The sequence below is a fragment of the Camelus dromedarius genome, chromosome 11 (assembly GCF_036321535.1).
Source record: "Camelus dromedarius isolate mCamDro1 chromosome 11, mCamDro1.pat, whole genome shotgun sequence".
Taxonomy (NCBI): Eukaryota; Metazoa; Chordata; class Mammalia; order Artiodactyla; family Camelidae; genus Camelus; species Camelus dromedarius.
This window is the reverse complement of record NC_087446.1, coordinates 55,362,791-55,386,860: the sequence shown is the minus strand read 5'-3', so window position 1 is coordinate 55,386,860 and position 24,070 is coordinate 55,362,791. Positions and strand designations below refer to the sequence as shown.

The following is a 24,070-nucleotide window of genomic DNA, read 5'->3' as shown; positions in this document are numbered from 1 at the left end:
GGGGGAAAGAAGAGACAGGCCCGGGAGAGCCGGCAGCCCCCTGGAAGTGGGAGACTGGGATCTCCAGAACTTCAGTAAGGTGGGAGGGAATGCCCTAGGCTGGCTGAGCCCTCTGCCACCCCATCAGAGGTTCTGTGGGAGCAAATCGGTGTCTCTTCATTTTTAAGATGAAACCAGGGCAGGAGACAGGGGTATGGTATAGTTCAAGTGGTAGAGTGCATGCTTGGTAAGCACAGGGTCTCTAGGTTCAATCCCCAATACCTCCTCCAAAAAAAATAAATAAGTAAGTAAACATAATTACCTCCTCCCAAAAAATTTTTTTAAATTTTTTAAAAAGAAACCGGGGCAGGAGATGGAGAAGAGAGGAAGGAGAAATGGAAGAATGGGGAGGGAAGAGGCAGGGGCACCTTCTCATAGCCCTTGAGGCAAAGAGGCCCTTGACCACGGCCATCTCCCCCCAGACTCATCTCCAGGAAGGTGTCTTGGGTCTCAGCCACCATCCAGTGAGCACTTGGTGCCCAGCCCTCTCCTACGGTCTTCATGTCCACCACCTCCTGTGCTGTTGTTCTCTTCACCCCCATTTTACAAGTGAGGACAGAAGTCAAGGAAACTGCCAGAGACCACAGTGCTGAGAAGCCATTCTGAGTCTTGACCCTGAGTCTCACTTGTCCAAAGCCAAGGGCTCTTGGCCTTGACCATCTGTCTCCTTCCCAGCCCTGAGACAGTGGGATGCATGTAGTAGGTGCTCAATAAATGACAGATCAAAGCGGGAAGGAGGGAGAGGGGGAGGAAGAAAGGAAGAGGAAAAGATAAGCCAAGGAGACTCTTACACAGCCAGAAAATAAACAGTCAAGGTGCTGTTTTCCAATGCCAGGCTGGCACGGCGCCCAGGATGGCTGCCCTACAGCCGGGAGCCCAGGGCCTGCGCTTGCCTCATCTTTTCCAGAAGTATGTAAGCCCAGATACGTCAGCCTTCAGGTATGCAGCGAGGTCTGCGGTGAGAGGCATAGCTCCCAGGTGCTGAAGCGCACACTCTCTCTCTCCTTCCTTGTTGAATCTGCCCTCCCTCCCCACCACCCCCAGCCAGCCCGCCCAGCCCAGCACCCTCTCCCTGGAGCCAGACCTGCCTTGGTTGGGGGGCCTGTGAGCAGCCCCCTCAGCAAGGCAGATCTCAGCCCTGGGAGGAGATGGGTGCGTGGTGCCGGGGGAGGGGCGGGAGCCACATCATCTAACAGGTTGGTCGGGCTGCGAGGCGTCCCGCCCTCATGCAGCTAATGAGCACTGTGCGACAGGTGTCTGCTCCTCAGTCCCCAGCCTGCCCTGCCTGCAACCGGAGCCTGCCGCCGCCACCCCTCAGAGGCTTGCTCCCCCGTCCCTGCGCTCTGCCGGCCCCGGGGCCCCAGGGGGCTGCGATGGCCTGCCGCTCCTGCGTCATCGGCTCCAGCAGCCTCAGCAGCTGTGAGGTGACTTCCTCAGGTGGCTCCTGGCCTGGGACTGCGGCATGGGGCAGCTGCGGGGGCCCCGGGCCGAGCTTCAGCTCCCGCAGCCTCACAGGCTGCTGGACAGCTGGCACCATCCCCAAGGTGACCATGAATCCCAGCCTGCTGGAACCTCTGGACCTCAAGGTGGACCCAGCCATTCAGCAGCAGAAGAACCAGGAGAAGGAGGAAATGAAGGTCCTCAATGATAAATTCGCCTCCCTGATTAGCAAGGTGAGCAGGAGGTGGGGGGGGTCCCAAAACTAAGGCCGTCAGGCCTGGGCACGCAGCTGAGCTCTGTATTTCCCCAGCATCATGCCCCACCCCTGTCCCCAGCCAATGGGGAGCTGGCATTGCTAACTCCACAGGCTAGCTCTGAGCAGAGAGTTGGGGAGGGAAGTCCCTGTGCCTTCCTGACCTGCGGCAGAAAGGGACCCCAGGATGGCTTCTGAGGGGTGTCTGGATAATAATGTGCTGCATGGCCTGGGGTCACCCTACCCCCAGGTGTGGACTAGAGAGAGACTCTGAGAGTGACCAGGAGGATGTCCCCTGGTAGGAAGAGCTGATGAAGACATGGGCTGCAACTCCAAGGGAGATGAACAGGGGCCACCTCCCTGTCCAGGTCGCTGGTTCTGTTCAGCTTCCTGGGGTCAGAAGCACTGGCATGGCCAGGAGGACATGTAGGGCAGCCAGAAGGAGGCTGGGGAGTGGGAATGCAGCTGTGGCTCATCAGGAGATAGGAATATGGGGGGCAGATGCTGAAAGTCAGGAACAGGTGGCCAGCCAGTCCTCCCAGCAGCCACCTGAGTAGAGGGATTAAGTCTCTGGCACCCCACTTTCTGGACCACATTGGGCATGGCCAGCATGCTAGTCTGGTCACTGGTGTCTATCTCTGGCCCAGGGCAAGAGCTTCCAGAGCTCCACGGAAGTCCTGTCTGCCTCCCAAACCTGCTCCTCGCTCACTCCTCTGAGAAACCTCCCCTGACCAGCCCTCCCAGCTCTACTTTCTCCCTCCCTGCCCAAGAATAATAGTCACATAGTAACAGCTGCCAATCTTCAACTGCTTACCATGTGCCAGGCACTGTGCTGGGAGCTTTGCATACTTACCTCTATTTCCATCAACCTTAGGAAAGAAGTTATTTTTATGCCCATTTTACAGATGAGGAAAACAACCTTCTTGCTCCCCACCCTCCCTACAAATAAACCAGAGCCCCATCCTTCTGCCCCTGGCTCAGTCCTTCTCTGCCCCTTGCTTTCCCTGCTTCTGTGTCCCTCAGCACGTGGCTAGTGCCCCCCCACTAGGTGGGCACTTGCAAAGAGGGGCAAAGGGAAGAAAGTAACACATCCAAAGCACCAGCTTGTGCCTGGCTCTGCCCACACAGCCACACTCCACAGTGGCTGCTTCCCCTACTGTGCAGACAGGGAGACGGAGCAGCCTGGAGGTGATGTGCCCTGCCCAAGGTCACACAACCAGCAAGGGTGCATTCTGGACTTGAACTCAGGTCTGTGAGACACAAAGCTAGCAGCCTCTGAGGTGGGAGCCATTTTCCCCCGGCCCTGCCCCATTTGTGTGTCCAGACCAGCACTGCTGAGACGAGCACTGCTGCACCCACACCTGGTGTGCCCGGGGAAGGGAGATGTGGAAGGGAAGTAACAACTGGAGGACAAGCGTCCTCTGAGATGGAGCATCCCCTCTGCCACCCCTGCCGGCTATACAGAGCCTGCACTGCCAGGCAGTCCGCCCTAGGAGAGTAGCCTACTGCCCTGGGGAGGCAGGTCCCTACAGAGTCACCTCCTCTCCAAACCCAACTTAATCCCTTAAAAGGAATGCTTCATGAGCTATGTAATTTGGCTCGGTTGGGTGCTTTTCTCCCTGAATGCCAGGGCTGATATCACCCTGTGCCTCTGCTGGCGACCGGATGGGTATGTAGGCAAAGGGAAGGGCCCGAGGGGTCTGGATCTGGTGCCCAGGGCCAGGGCGTTGCCCTCCAAGGTCTTTAGCAGAACTGGAGCCTCCCCGCCCTCAAATTCAAGCCTTGACCTTGAGACAGATGCTCTTCAAGGTGGGATGCCAGGAGCCGTGGGTGTCAGCCCCTTGGGGACCAAGAAGTCCCAGCTGATCCACCAACTCTATGGAGAACATCTGTTAGCTCACGTCCCTCTTTTCCTTGTAAAGACCATGAGGGCCTGAGTAGAAGCAGGCAGCGGTCGAGAATGTGAAATCCAGAGTCACATTACTGGATTTGAATCCTGGCTCAACCTCTGACCCTCTGTGTAATCTCAGGCAAATTATTCAACCTCTCTGTTCCTCAATACACATCAGAGTGATGGGCTTGTCAGAATCAAACAGGCTCATTTTTGAAAAGCACTATAGCACCCTAATCATGTACCAGGTGTATTCGGTTTCTTGAAATAAAAGTACCATAAATGGGCCCGGCCCAGGGAGCTCTTGAACCCAGTTAATCCCTGCCAGGTAGGAGCCTGAAAAGGAGGGAGGAGCCCTGTTGGAGGGAAAGGTGGAGGAGCTTCATGGGTAGGGGTGCCGCACGGGGCTGGAAAGAGATGCGCGGACCCAGAGGTGAGATGCTACAACCAGTGCAGGGTTGGGGCTCTAACAAGGAGAAGAGACAGGTAGTGTGGCCCTCCAGTTCCACATCCCCTTCTGGGCCCTCCGAGGCAGTGAGAGAAAGCAGAGAGTGCTGGGGGTGGGAGGAAGAAGAGGAGGAGAGTCCGCAGGGAGACCCCCAGGAGTCCTTCACGGGGCCCTGGAGCAGTACGGTTCTTCCGCTTCCAGGCTGTGTTTCCTTGGACAATCACCCTCTCTGTGCTTCACGTGCCACCTCCTTACTCTGCTCCTGCTCTGGAGGTAGCCCTGAGCTCATGCCAGTGGGAAGACTGGTACAGCTGCTGCCGTGAAGGAGGGGGATGAGCAGAAGCAGCAGCAGGAGAGGAGGCTGCGGGAGGCAGGGAGAAGGCAGTGTCAACATGCCGACATCCCGCAGAGGCTGCTGGCAGGACCCTCTCACCTTCATATGCAGACATCAGAGAGGACGAGGGTGGGATAAGAGGAAGGGCTGCCAGGGGTCGGCCTAAGGAGGCTATAGAAAGGGAACCCAAGAGGGTCGGTGAAATGCCTGGGGACAGAGGGATGGGCACAATGTCTTCCCTTGGCCTATGTGGCCTCTGAAATTCACTGGAGCCATGCCCCTGCCTGCATGCAGGAAGGCACAAACCAGCCCTTCCTGACAAAGAGACCGTGAGGCTCCTTGAGTAAAGCCAATTTCTGGCCGGAGGCAGGGGATCTAACACCGCCTGACCTGGGAAGTAGGACCTGCCTGCCCCAGAGGCATCACTCTATAAGCTCTCCTGCCTGGAGTGTAGGCCCATGGGCTGGAAACGGGAAGCTTCCCAGGTGGTCAGCCTCCCACCCAGAGGGAGCCCTAGCCCAACCTCGGCTGCTCAGTTCCCCACACAAATGGCACATCTCTCCCCACCCTCATCTGAGCCTGCTCCTCAGTGGGGCAGCCCAGCCCCCTGGAGTTGGATCATAGTGAGTTCTGTGCTTCTGGGCCTCAGTTTCCTCATCTGTAAAATGGGAAGCAGGTAGTCCAGGGGCTCGCTCTCTGAGGCCCTTCCTAAAGCTGCCGCCTGTGGTCTAAGGGTAGGGGGCCTGCCAGAATGGGGAGGGAAAGGAGTGAGAGGTGAGTACTCCATGGCCTGGACAGATTGGAGGCAATTAACCTGGCACCTCTCAGGGTGCTGGGATTTGCAGCCCTCCCTGGGACTTTGTTCTGAGGGAAGGTTCTGGGCCTTTCTGCAGGGAAGGTTCTGGGTGGGGGATGAGATTCCATCCCCACGCACTGACACAACCAACAACTTCCCCAAGAGCAGCAGGGGAGGGGACCTCCCTGGATCCCCCACAACCAAATGTGCCCTCTGGCTGGCCAAATGCACACCATTTCCCAGGAGGCAAGTACTGAAGCATAGGAGATCGAGGTTAGACTAAGGGAAGGACTTCCTGGTCTAAAGAGTTTTGGGTTGCTTATGGGTGGAGGAAGGAGCCTTACATCTCTCCTCTCACCCCACCCTCAGTCTAAACATGGGGCTCCTACTTGTCAAAACTCAGGGCAGGTGGAGTGAGCAGAAACCTCCCCAGCAGCAATCCCTCACACGTACAGGGAGCACAGAAACCTTCTTGACCGTGTCCCTACTGAACCTGTTTGGCTGCGACGACAGCAAACTGGCTTAAAGTTGGCTTCAAGCAGAATTTACCAGCACAAATGGGAGTGAAGGAGGGGAGTGACAGCCCACAAATGCTGCTGTCCAATATTCCCACTGATGTTGTCTACTGTGAGCATCAAAGGGGCCCTCCCCAGGGCGTTAGAGTATCTCAGGAATGTGGGTAGGGCAGAGAGAGAGAGGAGGGCCCACCAGCACCCCAAGTCAGGAGGAACAAGGAACCCATGAAGGTCCAGAGCAGGCAGCTGCCATCAGATGAGCCTGTCTGGGAAGCTTGGCCACCAAGTAGCTGTGTGACCCCAGACAAGCCTCCCAGCTGCCCTGGGTCCCCATCTCCTTCTCTGTAAATGAAGGGTGCAGACCAGCTGTAATTCTGGCTGTGGTTCTGGTTCTCTCAGGCTCTGATTCTGGGAGCTGGTGCCAGCCATGGACAGGACGAGGTCCAGCTACTTGCTTGTGCTCATAGGGAACATCACCGGGCTGGTTTTCACAGCATCCTGATGACAACAGTAGCCTGCACTGTCCAGGAGCCTGGCCCCAGCCACCCCTCCTGTCCCAGTGGCCTACCTCTGTCCTGGGGACCGAGAGGGTAGGGGACCTAAGAGGCGAGCAGATGGCTCCCAGTCTGCAAGGGATGGTGGTAGATTAGGACGAATGAGGAGCAGATACACTGAGGGATGATGCTGGAGGGAAGAGGGGAGGCTTCCTACAGGAGGGGAGCTGGGAGCATTTAGGGGGAGAAGCTGGGATGGTAGAAAGAGAGTGGGTGCCCGAGAGAGGCTGAGCCTGGAGAGGGCAGGGTGGGGAAGAGGCAGGGAGAACCCCAAAGCTGTGCTGGGCTAAGACGGGTGCAGGGAAGGAGAGGACTCAAGAGCGACTGGCTGGGCTGGGACCCATGGGAGCCCCTGCAGAAATCTGAGCAGGAGAGTGTGGAGGACACAGAGTTTGAGAGCACTGAGTCCAGAGCCCTCCCAGTCTTTGTCCTCAAGGCGAGACTGGCCCTAACTAGAGGCCAAAGCCAGCCCAGGAAGGGCAGCTGGGGCCCAGCACCGGCAGAGACCTTGCAGCAGACTCGAGACAGATGTTGTAGTGGTTCAAAGATTCTAAACCCACATTGCCTGGATTCCATGCCTGGCCCTGCCACTTGCTAATTGTGTGACCTTGGGCAAAGTCTTTAACCTCTCTGTGCCCTGTTTCATCATCTGTAAAGTGCAGCTGACAATAATACCTACCCCATCAGGTTGTTTGGGGACTTAATGAGTGAAAGTTGTCCACCACATAGAACAAGGCCTGGCGCACAGTAGGGACCTCATGAGCATTTGCTGTTTGCTGCTCCAAATCACGTCCCTGGGTTCGTCTCTCTGCAGGTGGGCAGGGCAGGTGACATCATCCCCAACTTGTAGCTGGGGGAAACTGAGGCTTGGAGAGGCTACAAGTCGAGGGTTGTCAGGAGGATTAGAATTTAAGAACAAACCAGGCCCTACCCTGCTGAGTTGCCAAGGCAAGATGAGACCAGGCTTGTCGAGGTGGGCGGCAGACAGGCTTCTGACACCACAGGTTCCCTGGGGTCTCCCACCCAAGCCCCAGGCGGGCCTGGAGAACCTGTCACATGTCGGCACATCCACAGCTTCATCCCCCTTCCCTTATCTGGCTGGCCCTGCTCCTCCCCTAGGAAACCTTGGCTAATTGGCTCCCATTCCCTTGGATTCTCTGATTCCTTATCTCACTATCTTCAATCTGAACAATCAGTAATTGGAGATGCCATCTGAACACACTGAGTGAGGGCCCCTGGGTGGGTGCACTCCAAGCAGATGAGCTACCACTTCCCAAGGACACCCCCGGGGTTGTGGGGTGCTGGCTGGGCCACACCGGGCCTCTCACGGCAGCCCTCCCGCTCTCCCAGGTTCAAGCCCTGGAGCAGCGCAACCAGCTGCTGGAGACCCGCTGGCGCTTCCTGCAGAGCCAGGACTCGGCTGCCTTTGACCTTGGGCACCTCTACAAAGAGTACCAGGGCCGGCTGCAGGACGAACAGCGCAAACTCAGCCAGGAGCGGGGCCAGCTGGAGGCCAACCTGCTGCAGGTGCTCCAGAAGGTGGAGGAGTCTCGGATCAGGTAGGGTGCGCCCTAGGGGGACCGTGGACCAGGACTTAGATTGGGGACCAACCTGTGCTCAGGTGAACAGTCTGAGCGCCCGAGCCAGAAAAAGAGGAAACTTCTTTAAAGAACGTTTCTTGACTCCATACTTAGTTATTGAAGACCTGCGATGTGCCAGGAGTATTCTAAATAATGAGAGGATATGGCAGTGAACCTACAGCTAACCTGCCCCGCCCCCAATAGTAACCCTTACAACGAAGTCAGTCTTTTCTGGGCAACAGCTAAGCCCTGTACTTGCTGGCCCCTGGGCACTGTCGCAGCCCCCAAGCCCTATCCCCTTCTCTTGCGCCCATAAACACATTGCTCTCACCCACATGTCCCACTAGCAATGGGAAATTGTGTCACTGGCTAGAGCAAGCAATGGGCTCCTGCTTTGAATGTAGCTTGGGATTTTGATCTCTCTTGGGCTGGAAAGAGAAGGGGGTGGGTACAAGCAGGGGCCAGAAATGATGGGGTTTGTATAAACAAGCAGTCCCCTATAGGTAATGCGAGCCTGACCTCAATGGTGGCCTTGGGGTCTAGAGAGATGAGGGAAACACAGCCCCAGCCCGCAGGCTTTCATAACTTAATGGGACAGATAGGGAGACAGGCAGATGGCAGGCAGTCCAGCCCAGAGGTTAGGCACGACTATGTCCCTATGGAAAAGGTGTGGTCCCCGCCCACACCCCTCACTAACTCTGCGACCTTGGCCCAGTTGCTTCACAGGCAGACCTGTTTCCTCCTGGGTAGAGTGGGAACAGTGATGGCTGGTGCCAAGCTGAGGCTGGTGTGGTGAGGAAGCAGAGAGTTCAGCATAGCGCCTGGCAGTTATAAATGACTGCTCTTCCATCCCCTAGAAGGCTGAGGTCCCCAGCACACAGCAGTCCTTGACTCAGGTTCACTGAGCTGACTGGACCTATCTAGAAAGGTACTTGGCTAGCTCAGAGGAGAGGTGACGCTCTCTGAGCAGGCCGTGGCCAAAGCTTCAAGGACACGGAGGCTGAGCAGTGAGGCCAGTCTTCTTGAAAGGAGGCCCCCAGCCAGGGTGAGGTGGGGACAGGGTGTGGTTAAACCTTCCATCTCTCATTCCTCCTCCAGCGCTCGGGCCGGACCCAAGCCCTGTGATCTGAGGTGAGGCCCAACAAATGTCTCCAGAGCAGAAGGGTGGAGGCAACCTGTCAGGAGTCCAGGGATCTGGGCCACGGCTCAGCACCCACTGCCCCTCCACGTGACCTCCCCTGCTTAGATCACACTCAGAGGGATGTCACACAAGAATCTCTCCCCACTCTGAGGAATTCAGTTTCCTCGTCTGTGGATCTGGCTGGAACTTCCCTGCCAACTGGCATGATCTGCAGCCCTGGCCTCAGTTGGTCCTTGTGGCTGGGCCCCTCCCTGACCAGCCAGCCACCTCTCCCCCAGCCCTGCCCTCCCAGGTCCTAGGGAAACACACAGGGAATCTGACTGCCCATCCTGACAGTGACAAGGGTAATCACGTTGGTGCACCGGAACCCACGACTCACCTCACTTATACCTAGCAGATCTTTGGCCCTCAAAGGATCAGAGGATGGCAGAGCTGGATGGGGGCCTTGGGTCCTCCTTTTATGGGGAGGGAAGCAGAGGCCTGGAGAAGGCGAGGGCTTGTCCTTGGTCACATAGCCATGCATACTAAGTCCCGTACCTCACCTCGCTGGCTGCTGTGTGAGGCTGCTCCCATGGGAGCACCCAGATCGCATCCACGCAGGCACTTTGTAACTGGAAGTTCTGTGCAAACACTACTTGTTGTTTTAATCTGGCTCAGCCCCCTCACTTGGCCTGCTGCCTGGTTTCCATCTGCTGCCTGATTTCACTGTTTAGGCTCAGGGCCTCTCTTGCCCTCTCTGGGTAGGGAACCCACCCAAGCTGGGGGAGGTGAGGCTGGAGGCTTTCTGGGTCTGCAGGCCAGAGCCAGGGAAGCTGCGGCCTGGTTGTGCAAAGCCTGGGGCCCCCAGAAGCCAGGAGACACCAGGCCAAGCCCTGGCAGGGAGGGGTGTGCCCTGCCCTGACAAGGCTGATGAGATCAGCTTCACTTCTAGAAATAAACAAGTTTGGGGGAAGGGGCGGTTCGGTTGTGACAAGCTGAAAAGGGCTGAGAACAGATTTGGAAGCCGGTGGCTGGCAGGCTGGCAGGGGCTGGGGGTGGAATTGGGGGGAGATAGAGACATCGCCTAAGCCTCTATAGGAATGGAGACTTCCAAAAGCTTTGATGTAGTAGGAATCCCAAGGATCAGCTAGCTAATCCTACTGACTAAGGATGAAGCACAGCAAGGGGAAGCCACTTGCCCAAGGCCACACAGCAAGTGACTCAGGAATGCCGTGTACGGTTGTACAAGCTGTCTGCTGCACGAGGGCTTCTGGTTGAGGGGGTGAACTTGACTGAAATGCAGTGGAATCGATGAGAAGAGGGGAGGGAAGAGCAGTGAGGGGTAAGAAAGAGTTTTGGCACCTCAGAGGGCACCCCCAACAGCTCTCCCTAAGGTCCTGTGCCCAGGCAGGCAGAACTCTGCTGTCCAGAGGGGAGGGGAGAAGGGGAGAGGCTGAACATAGGGATTGCGCGGGGAGGGCCAGTCAGTGGGGCCCTCTTAGCTTGGGGCTCCCCAGACCCCTGTCCCCAAGGCAGGGAACTTTTCAGAGGCCCCCAGATTCCAGAGGGAAGCCTGTTGAAGTCGGCTGAGCCCTGAAGATTTGTGAAGGATGTGCAGAGAGCCGCCCATGCTCTCAGCAATGAGGCTTTCCATGGTTTCTTTCTGGAAATGCCGAGGCAGAAGGCCTGAGGGCCGGGCCGGTGTTGGAGAGAGCCGAGCTCAGCTACTAACAGGAGCAACAGCTTTAGTGGGTGCCACGCACGTCGTAAACGCTTTATGTATTACTTGTTTACTCCTCATGACATCCTGCCCTCATGACAAAAGCACACACAAGCAGCCTATCCAAGGTCACACAGCTAGTTAGCAAGAAAGCCAGGAACTGAGCCTAAAGAATCTGGCTCTGGAGTCCCAGGCTTAACCAGTGCACTGCGCTAGCCTCCAGGCCCTTCTCTGAGCCTCCATTTCCTCATCTGTGAAATGGGACCAGCAGGACATCCCTGACTCAGGGCTCTGTGGGTCACAGGAGAGGAGGCAAATAAAACTTCTCGGGCATTTTGTTTGCCCTGGCAGGCCCCAGACTGCAGACCAGGCCCCCTGGCCCACCCCAGCACCCTGCTCAGAGTCCCCTGAAGGCTCTCGGAAGCCGAGGCAGGGGCCAGGGAGAGGGTATGCCCTCCACAAACTGAGTTCTCCCACCCACTGGGTCTGCTCCTCTCAGCCCCTCAGGTGGCTGGTGGAAAACAAGGCCTGGGGATGGCAGCCCAGCTAGCTGACGTGGATGATGGCTGACGCTGCCCCATCTGTGAGGTCAGAGGCTGAGGCAGGCAGGCGGCTATAATTAGAGCCTCCGTGATTCAGGCATTCCCTCGAGAGGAGGAAAGGAGACAGGAAGGCACAGAATCCCCACATCCACTGGGGCAGGCAGGACCGGGGGTGGGAAGCGTGCAGCTGGCAGACACCCCCCCTAGGGGGGCCGAGAGGGTAAGGTCAAGGATCAAGGCCACTGTCTCCCCATCCAACAGTATCCCTGTTCCAAACACGAGGCCAACTTGAGTAAGGAGGAGGCACATCTGAGAAGAGAGGGAACCCAGTAGAGCAGTGACTATACACATCTGTCATCACAGCAAGGAGGGACTTCATCAGCCCCCACATACACACACACGTACATGCACACACACATGCACACACACATACACGCACACACCCCTGATAGACAAGGGAGAAGGGGTGGCATGACCTGCCCAAAAACACACCAGGGACTCATCTGACTGCAAAGTCCATGCTCTTCCTGTCCCCTCTCTGGAGGGAAGATGATGGCATGGTGTCCTAGCAAAGCAGAGAGGGAAAGGGTGGGGCTGTGGAGAAGGGCAGAGGTAGGAGAGGGTGATATGTGAGTGGGTGCACTCCAAGCAGACTTAACTGAAGGCACAGCTTATTTGAAACTGAGACTCTCAGGGGAGGAGATAGGGAAAAGACGAGGGAACAAAATGTCAGAGTGAAAAGGTTGCACAATCAAGAGAGGCTTCCCGGAGGAGGTGAATGTGGAACGGAGCCAGGAAAGGGGTAGATGCCACTAGGAAAGAGTGAGCATGGGGAGCAGGAGGCTTGCTTCCCCAGAGCCAACACTAGGGTGTCATAGAGACAAGGATCTGTGTCCACCTAAAGGAAGGGGCCACCTCATTCTAACTGGCAGGAGGCACCAAATGGGGCGGCAGGAGGCACCAAATGGGGCGGCAGAGGCCCTGAGCCCCACTGAAAGAGAGTTAACTAAACCCTGGCCAGGTCCCACCACATCCAGGTGAGCAGCCTTTCTCTCTCTCTCTCTCTGTCTCTCCCTGTCTCCCCCATCCCCCTCTCCCCACCTCCCAGGTATGAGGAGGAGATCGCCAAGCGCACAGACATGGAGTTCACCTTTGTGCAGCTGAAGAAGGTAACCTGCTCAGCCTGCCCCAGGGCCTCCTTCCTCATGGACTTTCTGCCCTCTTTCCCTCAGGATCCCCAAGCAAAACCCCCAGAGGCCGAGTCCCAGAGCCATAGGCAGAGAGATACGTGCCTGTCCCCACCCTGCTCCTTCTCCCAAGCTCTGAGCCAGGCCTCCTCTAGGAATCGCCCCCGTCTCATCCAGGAAGCAAAGTTCCCCCACCCCACCCCTGCCTGGGACCCCTGCACTCCTGCTCCCATCCCTCACCCCTGCTTTCACACCCAGGACCTGGACACAGAGTGTCTACGACGAACCGAACTGGAGACCAAGTTAAAAGGCCTGCAGAGCTTTGTGGAACTGATGAAAACCATCTATGAGCAGGTGAGAAGCGGGGTCAGGGTCCTTCTGAGCAAAGAACTGACTGGTCCATGGATAAGGGATACAGGAGAGGCAAAGGCGTCCCCTGGGGCATGGAAACTTCAGCAGACACTTGCTGTTTCTGGCCACAGATGCAATGATTTCCTAAACCCCTTGTGTGCTGCTGTCAACAATCCGAAATGTCCCCTCATCGCTCATTCCATAGAGCATGGCAGGTTCCCACAAGGCCACTACCTCAGGGAAAACCCTGCCTTCATGTGTGCTGGAGCGCTGAGGGCATGTGGGGGACCGGGCACTTCCAGGTAAGGGTCAGGAGGTGGCCTCAGAGCAGGGAACCAGGGGGCTCTCAGTGGCCGTTCTTATCACTCTCTCATCCTCATCATCCATCTCACTCTCTCCCTCATCCCTGCCGCTTACATCACAGGCACCCACAGTTCTAGCCATAATAGGCATGAGCTGCACCCTCCTCTGTTTTGGGCTCAGGCAGAAAGGCCTGCAGCCAGATTCTCTGGTTCCCAGACAATACTAGCTTCTTCTGGACAAAAATGACCCAGTAAACATAGACAGAGGAGCCTCCAGACACATTCTCATTCGTCCCTAAGTCCTCAGCTAAGCCTGGGGGAACAGTGGCTCAGCAAGGCCTGTCCCACTGCCTGGGCTGCCAGCAGATGGGCCCTGCCCGTCCACACCACTGGGCCTCCCGGGCATCCTTTGGGACGTATTCTCCTCCCTACATTCCCTGTTTGAGAGGTGAGGAGGCTAATGGGGCGATGCTTCGATTCAGCTCCGAGCAGGCAGGACCACTGCCGGGGATGACAGGGCTCGGCAGCACTGGTGCCAAGCTGTGGCACTGGGACCCAGGGCAGAGCAGGATCAGAGTCACCACTGCAGTAGAGTAGGTCTGCTAACATGGCCCGCAGGGCTGCTGACCACAGCTTTGTGGCCTCAGCACATGGAGAGGGAGACTGGGCCTCATGGCTGCACAGGGGCCTCCCTGCTCTCCGGCAGCTCAGCCCCCAGCCTGGGCTCTGTGGGCCTGAGACCTGTCTGCTGCCGTGCGAGGCAGCAGAGCAGAGAACACCTCACCCCTTGCCAACATCAGAGAGGCAGTCCCCGCAGGCAGACCACCCCAAAATGCTTCCCGTCCCTGGCAAAGGCCGCCACAGCCAGGCCAAGCCCTGCAGGGCACCATGCCCACGGAGCAGCTTGAGAAGTGTGTCAGGGCTTCCTCTGCCCAAACTCACCGCGGGCTAGTGCAGCCCAGGCAGAGCCCGAGCCTCTCCTCCAACCGGCTCGCCCACATCTCAGCAAGCCCAACGCCAGACGGAGGCAAGGGGACAGAGCTGAGGAAGGCCAGGCATAACCAGCCGTATGCCTGAGCACTGCTGGGGGCACACCCGGGAAACTCCTGGGTCCTGACGCAAGAGCCGGGCTGGGGACTCCACTCAGACTTTGCAGTCCTTGGACCCCAATCCTGACTCTACCTTTTTTCTTTTTTTTTTTTTAACCATTTCTGTGACTTTAGGCAAGTTACTTCTGTGTGCCTCACTCCCCTCATCTGTAACGTGGGGGAGTGGTAGTAGCAGGCTCATCGGGCTGTGATGGGATAAATCCATTCATTCACTGAACAAACGTTTCTGGCAGGCCTGAGAGGTGCCAGGCGCTGACATCACAGCCGTGAGCCAGACAGGCTAATTCCCTGCCCTCGGGAGGGTACAACTTAGCTACTCCTTAGAGGGGACAGGGAACGGGCAAGGAAACAAATATCTGGACAAGATCATTTTGGAGGATGTAAAGTTGCTGGGATGCAAAGTGCTGAGAGGAGGGGAGGCTTCAGACCCCCAGGCCAGGGGAAGAGGCCCAAACTGGGAAGACCCAGCTCAGCAGAGATTTGAGGAGGCTTGGTAGAAGGCAGAGCTGTGTAAAGGGTCTCAGGCAGGAGCGATTTGGTCCTGGGAGCGATTTGGTCCCGGGAGCGAGAGGAAGCAGCAGCTGCGGCTAAGGCAGAGCGCGCAGGGGCCAGCCCACACGGGGCCTGGGATGAGGTGTGGGCCTTGGTCCCAGCATGATGGGCAGCCCCTGATGGGCACGGGGAGGAAAGGGGGCGCTGCAGGTGGGCTGAAGGGATAGCGTGTGCTGTTGGAAGACTGCTGTGGAGAAGGAGCTGCAGTGAACACAGGAGGTGCGCGGTGCATTTATTATTATTTTACACATTATATACTATCCTAGTCTATATAATAATACTTCATATTATATTATTATCACATATTATATATAATAATAGCAGTTGTTATTACTTGGGGAGGCAGCAAGGTGGCAAGTTGGTGTCAGGATGTGAGGTTTGAGTTTCTCTCCACGTACCACCGCAGGCTGAGAAGACCACACTGACCCTTTGCTAAATTGATTCCCCACACTGGTAGGTCTCTAAGCCAGCACCGCCTAGTAAAATAAAACAATAGTGCAAGCCACATAGGTGATTGTAAGTTTTCTAGTAGCCACATTTTTTAACTTTGTTTTTTGTTTAGTTTTGTTTTTAATGGGGGTACTGGGGATGGAACCCAGGACCTCGTGCATGCTAAGCATGCGCTCTAGCACTGAGCTATTACCCACCCCACAGCGACATGTTTTTAAAAAGCAAAGAAACAGAAAAAAAATAATTTTAATATAGTCTATTTAGCCCAATATATCCAAATTATGATTCTTCAACATATAATCTGTACTTTTAAAATTGATGGGCTATTTCACATTCTTTTTTCTCATTCTAAGTCTTCGAAATTCGTGTGTTTTTCACACCTACAGCTCATGTCAATTCTACTGGTCACACTTCAAGTGCTCACAACTACATAGGGCTAGTGGCTACCGCATCAGACAGAGCAGGTCCAAGCAAAGGAAGGTGCCGGCCATGGCCACCAAGAGAGGAAGAAAAATATGGTGGGATGTGAGTAGCCCCAGGAGGGCTGGACACTCTAGTTTCAACTTTGGAGCAGACAAGATAAAAAGCTTTGCTGTATAGGCCCACCCCTGGGTCCCTGGAAAGAGCCCTTCACTCTCCCCAAGACACAGACAGACAGACAGACAGACAGACACACACACACACACACACACGGTCCAGGATAGGTTATGGAGACACTTTCCCAGGAGCCAATGGCCATGGGCTGCTCAGGGCCTCATCTACACATTGCAGCCTCCCAGGCAACCCCCTGCCCCTCACCTCCAGGGACACAGGCTGGAGAGAGAGCCCAGGGGCTGCCGAGGTCCTCCAGCCCCCAAGTGTATCTGGGCCTGGCTGCATCCAGCCAGAACGCCACCCGCCCCACCCATAAGCTCTGGTTCCAAGGAGATTAAGTACAGAATCCACTGACAACCCCCTGCAGCCAGGCACACCTCCCAGGATGCTGGTCCCTACAAAGAGGACCTGGCATGTCTAAGCTGCTTTGGCGCCTGCCTTCGTGGTGCCTTGGGAGGCGCCAGGAGTAGGCTGCTCTGGCCCTGGACACTTCATCTCGGCTCCATCCCCCTTACCAATCACAATAATAGTTTCCCTGGCTGTTGTGTATTGTACTATATTCCAGGCACTGGCTGAGTGCTTTCCAGATATAATCCCAAAAACCCTACAGAGCAGGGATCCTAATTAAGAGAGCATGGACTTAAGAGCAGCTTGGATTTGAATCCTGGCTCAGTGATTATATGAACTTGAGGTTCCTTCATCCCCTTATGCCTCAATGCGGAGAATAGGACACCTAGCTCACTGGCCTGTCGTGAGGATTTATTTTGCTAACATATCCTAAAGCACTTAGAATAGTGTCTGGCACATGGTAAGTATTTAATAAATGTTAGCTGTTTTCAGTTCTATCATTATACCCATTTTATAAATGAGAAAACTGAGGCTCAGCTAAGGCTACAAACTTGGGCAGGGTTACCCATCTAATAAGAGGTGGTGGTATTCGGAGCTCATCGCCATTAAGCACTACATTTTACTGAGTGGTATTGTTACCCTCCCAGAGTCACCGTCTTCCCTGACGTGGGGGACCACGACGAGAGTGGCCACACACATGGCAGCCTCCTCAGACTCTGGTTCCTAAGAGAAGCTGTAAACTGCAGCTCAGCTTCATTCTTGCCAACTTGGAGGTGTACATCCTCTCAAGGGACCCGTCCCACAGTGGCACTTTCTCGCCACACAGGCCAGCATTGTTATGCCCTCGGCAGCCTGGCAGGGGCCGGCATGTCTGTGCAGGTCTGCAGGTGTTCTGAACCCTCCATGTCCCGCTTCTGTTTACCACGCTAGGGCTTACACTGCGTCTTCCCAGAAAGGATCTGAGGCTGCTCCACCAGCTGTGTTTTGCCAATCCTTTTGTCCCGATGGTGCCCTTTGTTCTGACAGTGCCCTGGCCTTTTCCTGGCCCATAACAAATGCTACCTAAGGCCTGGGCTAGAAGCACCCCTAGAGAGCCTTGCCTGGAACACCCCATGCCCACCCACCCCCACAACATGGTGACCAAGGAAGCCCCAAGCTGCATCTCTAAAACTGTCCTCAGCTAAGCCCTGGCTGGGATGTCAGTCCCATTTGGGAAATGTCAGTCTCCAGTGATGACCAGGGACAGAAAAGGTGGGGTATGAGTGTGCAGGCACCATTAACCTTATTCTGGCATGGGCTGCGGCCTCCTCCTGGTTTTGCTCAGCGATCTCTGTTAAGTTCATTTGAAGATCAACCAAAACCCTTCATCAGGAGAACCCCCCAAAGGGCAGCTGGCCATGGAGCTCAGAGCCCTGCTGGCTCCAGGGTGGACACAGGTGGCCTGCCACTGCCCAAGCTTCCTTTTCCAGGGGCGATGCTTACAGCCTGGATGCTAGTGGGCAGGACTGGGCAGCAAGCAGGGGCTGGGGGTGGCCTTCCTCAGCAGGCCTCGCAGCTGCCCGTGTGGCCCCAGCTGACCCACCCTGACCCTGCAGTCTCCAGGCACAGGGATGCAAGTGGCGGGTATAGACCCCAGAGGCTCAGCCACAGCCTCTCTGAGCACAAGGACAGATGAGCAGCAGGATGGGACCCAAAGTCAGGACCAAGATCAGAATCAGGAACCTGGATCTGAACAGGCCTCCGGATCCCACTGCTACTTTTCAGGAAATGCAGGGGCCAGAGAAGCGTGTTAAACACCAGCACATGGTGCAATCAGTAAAATCCAGACTGTGGGGAACACTACAGGGCAAGCAAACTGGTGTTTTCAATAAGAAAAGGAGCAAGATCGCTTCTCAGCCTTTTGGCTAAGATCAAGTGTGAAGAAAGGAGCAATAAAACGGAAAAAAAAACAAAACAGAGACAGAGAGAGATGGAGGTTATCTATAGTATAAGAAAGACAGATATGAGAACCAATTACAGTGTATGGACCTTGTTTGGATCCTTAAACAAAAAGGTTTTTTAAAAATTATATATGGGGAGAGGGTAATGGCTCAGTGGTAGAGTGTGTGCTTAGCATGCACAAGGTTCTAGCTTCAATCCCCAGTACCTCCATTTTTAAAAATTATGAAGATCCCAGTCCCCACCTGCCTTTCTACACACCCCTGAGCATTCAGGCCAGAAGGCTGTCAGGCTGCGGGCGTGACACAGAGCAGGTCTTGGCCCCTGTAAGGCTGCTGAGCGGGAGCAGTGAAGGGTCTGGCGTCCAGCCCGGCATTCCCAGCTGTTTCCATCAACTCCATGTGTGGCAGTGTCTTTCCTCTCTGTAATCTGGGGCCAATAATCATGCCAGCCTGGTGAGGATGACATGTGAGGATGCCTGGAAAGCCCTTAGCACATACACAGCCTGGCCTGTCATGATCGCCCCGGAAACCGGAGGGTTTACCTCTTTCAGGAGTCTCTGAGGACGTGGGCTAGCATTTTCTAGGCAGAGAAGAGGACAGAGAGGAGGGGGAAAGGGGATCCCAAGGGACAGAGAGAAGATAAAGATACTGAGGCTAAATACTGTTCTTGTAGCCGGGCAAGCCCCTTAGCTAGACTGGGGGTGAGGTGATGGGGGCAATGAGTCTCCAGGGTGACCATAAGGTCTCTTCTGCCTCCTTCTCTGGCATGGGTGTGGGGTGTCATTTGTCAGCCACTAGGCCTCTCCTGCCCTCTTCATTCATGGCCTCCCATTCGGACATGCATTCAACAAACAGAGACATACCCCTGCCAGACGTGGGAGCCTGGAGGTGAAAATGGCTCAGCCGGGCCTTCAGGGAGCTCCCATTCTAGGAGAGCAGGGGATGGGGGAGGCTGAGCTGCACAGCTCTGAGCCCAGTGGTGGGACAGGGAGCAGAGGGCCAGACTCCCTCAGGCCCAGACGTCCTGAGCCTTTTCCCTTCTGCCAAAAGGAATAAGGCTTGCAGAGTGGGCCTCTTCAGTCAAGGGTCCTTCCCTACCCCTCTCCCCTTCACTCAGAGAGGAAGGCCAACAGGTGGGTAAGTGGGGGCTGCTCCCCAAGAGTCCAAGCTGGGGCATGGCAGGGAGGCCGTCATCCTCTACTCGTCTCTCTGGGGAGACAGGAGGCGGCTCTCTACTCACGCTGGGGATGAAGGGATTCTGGGGGCTGTGGCTGGCTGAGGGTCTGCTGCCCCTCCTCCACCAAACCAGCCCTGAGCCCCTCCCCCTCACGTCTATGCCTCCAGGAGCTGAAGGACCTGACAGCCCAAGTGAAGGATGTGTCGGTGACCGTGGGCATGGACAGCTGCTGCCGCATTGACCTGAGCGGCATCGTGGAAGAGGTCAAGGCCCAATATGATGCCATCGCGGCTCGCAGCCTGGAAGAGGCCGAGGCGTACTCTCGGAGCCAGGTCTGGGGCTGATGGTGCAGGCTGGGGATGCAGCCAGGACAGGAGGGGCTGCACTAGCCCTGGCTGAGGCTGCCTGCAACTCTGTGCGCTGAGATTCTGTGAGAAGAGGATGGGAAACATGAGGTGATGGAGACCACAGCAGTGGGTTCCGGGCAGATATGGAGAATGTGAGAGCCCAGCGTTGTGTCCTGCTCCAAGGGTGACCGGGACAGGGGAGAGTCTGCAACCTCCAGAGGCTCACGGTGGTACTGCCACCCAGTAATGCCCAGCCAGCTGTGGCACAGCCTGTGGGGCTCAGGCTAGGGCAGCCAGGAGATGGACATGGTCGGGGCAGGAGACGGGAAGTTGGGGGAAGCAGGCCTGGGAGCTGTGGGCTGCAGAGGAGGCAGTGGGGCTGAGGGTAGGAGAAAAAGGAGCCACAAGGGGCGAGGGTTGGGGGCTGCTGGGAGGGACACAAGCCCTCACTGCCACCTCCTCCATGCCCTCCAGCTGGAGGAGCGGGCCGCCTGCTCAGCAGAGTTTGCCAGCAGCCTCCAGAGCATCCGCAGCGAGATCGCTGACCTCAATGTGCGCATCCAGAAGCTCCGATCCCAGATCCTGTCCATCAAGAGCCACGTGAGTGTCTGGAGGACCCACCTGGGGGTGGAGCAGGCAGGAGCATGGGACATACTCTTATACACACACACACACACACAGGCTAAGTCTACACAAGCTCTGACTGTGTGACCCTGGGCAGCTCACTTAGCATCCCTGTGCCTCAGTTTTGTCATCTGTCCTTTTGAGATGGCTGTGAGGACCACATGAGCTTTACACGGAAACGTGCTCTGTAAACTGGCGGGTCTGCTGGAACATTGGCAAGCCCCATCACACACACCCAGGACCCACCACCTCCCCTCAGGCCTTCTGCCAGCTACAACGAGAGAAGGGAGGGGAGGCCTAAGCCCCAGCTTCCAGCCAGGAAAAGCCTTCAGAGAGGGCGTCACCCTGTAAGGACTGCTGGGACAGGATCCTTCGGAGGCTTGTCATTCTCTCCTCCTTGGTGACCTTAGGAAAGTGTCTCCTTAGGTCTGACTGAATTCCCTCTTGCTGTGATGCAACCCATTACCATACTGAGGAGTACTGCGGCTTAGCCCTCCCTCCCCGTGCCCAGCCCCACCAAGGACAGAGGTGGGCTCCTGGCCCTGGCCGGCTCGCTCCCTGTCACCCCTATACACCCTGTCCCTCTGTTCTCCCGGCTGCAGTGCCTGAAACTGGAGGAGAACATCAAGGCAGCCGAGGAGCAGGGGGAGCTGGCCTTCCAGGACGCCAAGGCCAAGCTGGTCCAGCTGGAGGAGGCCCTGCAGAAGGCCAAGCAGGACATGGCGCGGCAGCTGCGCGAGTACCAGGAGCTGATGAACACCAAGCTGGCCCTGGACATCGAGATCGCCACCTACCGCAAGCTGGTGGAGGGCGAGGAGAGCCGGTAAGGAATGGGGCCAGTGGGGCAGGGCTAGGGGAGAGAGAGGACTAGAGGACCAGCCCCAAGCGAAGCCAGCCTCCCACTCTGGCATGATGCTGTGAGCCTGGCCGGCCTGGGTTCATGTCCTGGCTCAGCCACTTACAAACTGGGACCTTGGCCCAGTTCATTAAATTCTCAGATCCTCCCCTGGGAAAATGGACGGATCATAAGCATGGCCCACCTGTGTGGGGAGGATTAAGATGGTCCTGCATGCAAATGCCTGTCACAAATCAGTGCTCAGTAGATGTTGGCCATTCATGCAGGGGAGAGAGAATAGAAGCCCAGAGAGGACACGCTGGCTATGCAGGGTCACCCAGCAGGGGAGCCCAGGGCTAAGAGTGACAGTCAAGAATTGCCCTCCACCTGCCAGACCCCAGGCCCCCAATCCCAGGGGAGCTTAAGCCACAGGCTCCCTTCACATCCCGCCATTTCCTCCTCCCCCAGGATGGACCTGCCCTCAGCCACCGTGGTCAGTGCTGTGCAGTCCAGATCTAGAACCGGTGAGCCTGCTTGCCCCAAGAACCCATGGTGGGAGGCGGACAGGGTGTGGGGGATCATGGCCCTAAAGGCATCATTTTAAAAGCCTCCCAAACCTCCAGCCCCTTTCCTGCCCCACCCCTTATGTTCCCTGTAGCTGCCTCCAAGTCCCGCCTCTCGAGAGCCCCCTCCCGGAAAAAGAAGAACAGCAAAGGCCCTGTGATCAAAATCACCGAAATGTCAGAGAAATTCCTCTCGCAGGAGTCAGAGGTCTCAGAGTAAGGCCGCTATTGGGACCCCAGGAGCCCCAGGTCACTCCCCTGCAGCAAGAGGAACTTAAGCTAGACTCTAGAAAGCAGCTTGGAGCCTCTAGGTTGAGAAGGGAAGCAAACCTGATCCTGAACTGAGAAGAGGAGGGTTCAAAAGAGTGACTGCTGTTTTGTGGGTCACCAGGAATGGGACAGGACTGTCACCAGTTATTCAGAGTCACTGGGCTCCACATTGATATCTCAGTTCCAGCTTCCAAACTCTGGCCAGAGGTTTTCCTGACTGGGTCAGTTTTGCCTTCACCTCCTTGCTCCTCTGAGGCTCCTCCTCCAACAGAGGGCTCTGACCAAGATCCCTTTGACCCTTTGCCCAACCCTTGCCCTAAACTCACATCTCAAGCCTTGCCTTGCCTCTGCCTCGGAACCGAGGTGGGTGCCCTCGCTCACCCAACCCCTGCCAGCCACAGGCCAGGGGCTAATGGGGACTGTTTGGGAATCCTCCTGTATCTGGAGTTCCTGGGGAGGCTGGGTGCTGAGGACCCCTGGCTTTCCTGCACCACCTAGGCTCCCCAGAGACCTGACAGTATTAGGGAGAGAGAGAAGGCGGCTCCCTGGGTATTTGGAGCCTGAGCCCGGACCTCTGTGATCAGCCCAGAAATCTGTGCTCCTTCCCTCCTCCTGTGGGTCCCTCCTAGCAGGTCACAATCAGAATTGGACAGGCTGCCCAGCCAGCCCCCAGCACCTTCCCTAGAAGCTATTCTTGCCATGACAAACTGCCGAGGGTGGGGGTAGGGGACAGAAGAGTAGCCAGATGGCAGCCTGAGACCAGACAGAAGAATTGGATCCCTCTTTCTCCTCCCTGCCATCCTGGGGTTCACCTCCCTGACTGGGATCTGAGCTCTCTGCCCCCTGCCCAGGTGTTACTCAGCCTGAAACCTAGCTTGGGTGCACCTCGCCCTGAAGACCCTTAGCCCACCCCTTCCATGAAACCCCAGGTCCATTTCCTGTGAATCCCACTCCTTAAGGTCTCTGTTCTCTCCATCAAGCTAAGCAGCCTGGCCTCTCCTACGCTCTGCACCCACACCTGTGGGTTAGAGCTCCTTCTCTTCCACCCCCTCTGCCCCTCCTCCCTCTATGCCCATCCCCTGCCACTACCGGGGCCATGAAGAAGGCACTGTCCACTCGGGTCTGGGAGCCTCTGAGCCCTTGAGGTCAGGCTGAGGGGCCCCAATAACAGCCAAAGAGAAATCTGCTGCCAACAAGAAGATCTGGGGCTGGGAGGAAGGCTCCTCTTCCCTCCTCTGGGCTCTCGCCTCCAGGGCTTGCAGGGGGATCCTGGCAGCTTCAGCCTCCCACTCCGGACGCCACCTGCTCTCCTTCCCTCTCCCCTCCCTACCTGCCCCTTGCCTCACCTCCTCTTCGAGCCCCAGTCTTTGATTCATTCATCTCATTTTCCAGGATAGAGTGGCCCAAGGCCTCGGCCCTTCCTTGGCCTCAAGGTCCTCCAGGCCTATGGTGGGCGCCGAAGGGCTACTGACTCTCAGACTGGAGGGAACTCACATATACTCATCCCTCAAGTCCCAAAAGGGTGCTGCTTGCAGCTTTTTTCTCCGCCTATTTATTGGTTTCCAAGGGAGCAAATCCTCAGTGGGGGTACAAGATATAAAAAGTTTATATATTATTTTTTCATAACTTATGTGGCTTTTAACTTATTGCTTCCCTTCCTGTTTCTGCATAATCAGTGCTATGTATTATACTATCTGGATAGACCACACATACCCCAGCCACCCCACCCAACTGGCTGACTGTCTTGGGGCAGTGCCCCCTTTTCCCTGCCCAAGGATGAATAAAGTGCAGAGATTTATCCATGGACAGAGCTGTGTGTCTGTTTTTATCTGCCCTCTCGGGATTGGTTAATCACTGGTCAAACGGGTTGACCACAGGACTTCGGGAATTCTCCAACTATGGGGAAAGGAATCCAGGGACCTGGTTATACCTTCAGACCAATGCAACTTAGACACGAAAAGTTCTCCTGCCCCGCCATCCTACCAGGAGGCTGTAGCAGAATCGACCTATGCTCCCGGCTCCTCCCAACACACGCAGGCGCCACGTGGTCACCCCAGCAAGCACAGACGTGGGGGTTCCCCACGGGGCGGCGGATTCCCTCTCAAGCTCTCTGCCCGACCGTGGGGCTTGGCACAGCCCAGAGTATATTCTGATAAGTACAGGCCTAATCCTGCCAGATCAAATTCTAG

The 24,070-nt window shown here is 56.3% G+C and overlaps 1 protein-coding gene across 3 annotated transcripts; it reads left to right on the top strand.

Annotated features, from left to right (window-relative positions):
- The first annotated feature begins 1,099 nt into the window (after positions 1-1,099).
- Positions 1,100-23,685, top strand: KRT80 (keratin 80). 3 transcript variants are annotated; one of them, XM_031462517.2, is made up of 9 exons: positions 1,100-1,712; positions 7,621-7,829; positions 12,341-12,401; positions 12,678-12,773; positions 19,410-19,574; positions 20,064-20,189; positions 20,816-21,036; positions 21,517-21,572; positions 21,707-23,685. In XM_031462517.2, exons 1-9 carry the CDS (start codon positions 1,266-1,268, stop codon positions 21,829-21,831), a joined length of 1,506 nt encoding a protein of 501 aa, XP_031318377.1. In that variant the 5' UTR covers positions 1,100-1,265; the 3' UTR covers positions 21,832-23,685. The 3 variants fall into 3 exon arrangements, with proteins under 3 accessions (XP_031318377.1, XP_031318378.1, XP_010991693.2); XM_031462518.2 differs by having other exon boundaries at positions 21,672-21,798; XM_010993391.3 differs by having other exon boundaries at positions 12,341-12,773.
- The last annotated feature ends 385 nt before the right edge of the window (positions 23,686-24,070 follow it).

Bases quoted from the DNA above. Each gene is read 5' to 3' on its own strand.
- KRT80 (XM_010993391.3), top strand. From the start codon at position 1,266: ATGCAGCTAATGAGCACTGTGCGACAGGTGTCTGCTCCTCAGTCCCCA. The intron at 7,830-12,340 runs GTAGGGTGCGCC...CCCACCTCCCAG, and splicing joins GTGGAGGAGTCTCGGATCAG to GTATGAGGAGGAGATCGCCA. The intron at 19,575-20,063 runs GTCTGGGGCTGA...CATGCCCTCCAG, and splicing joins AGGCGTACTCTCGGAGCCAG to CTGGAGGAGCGGGCCGCCTG.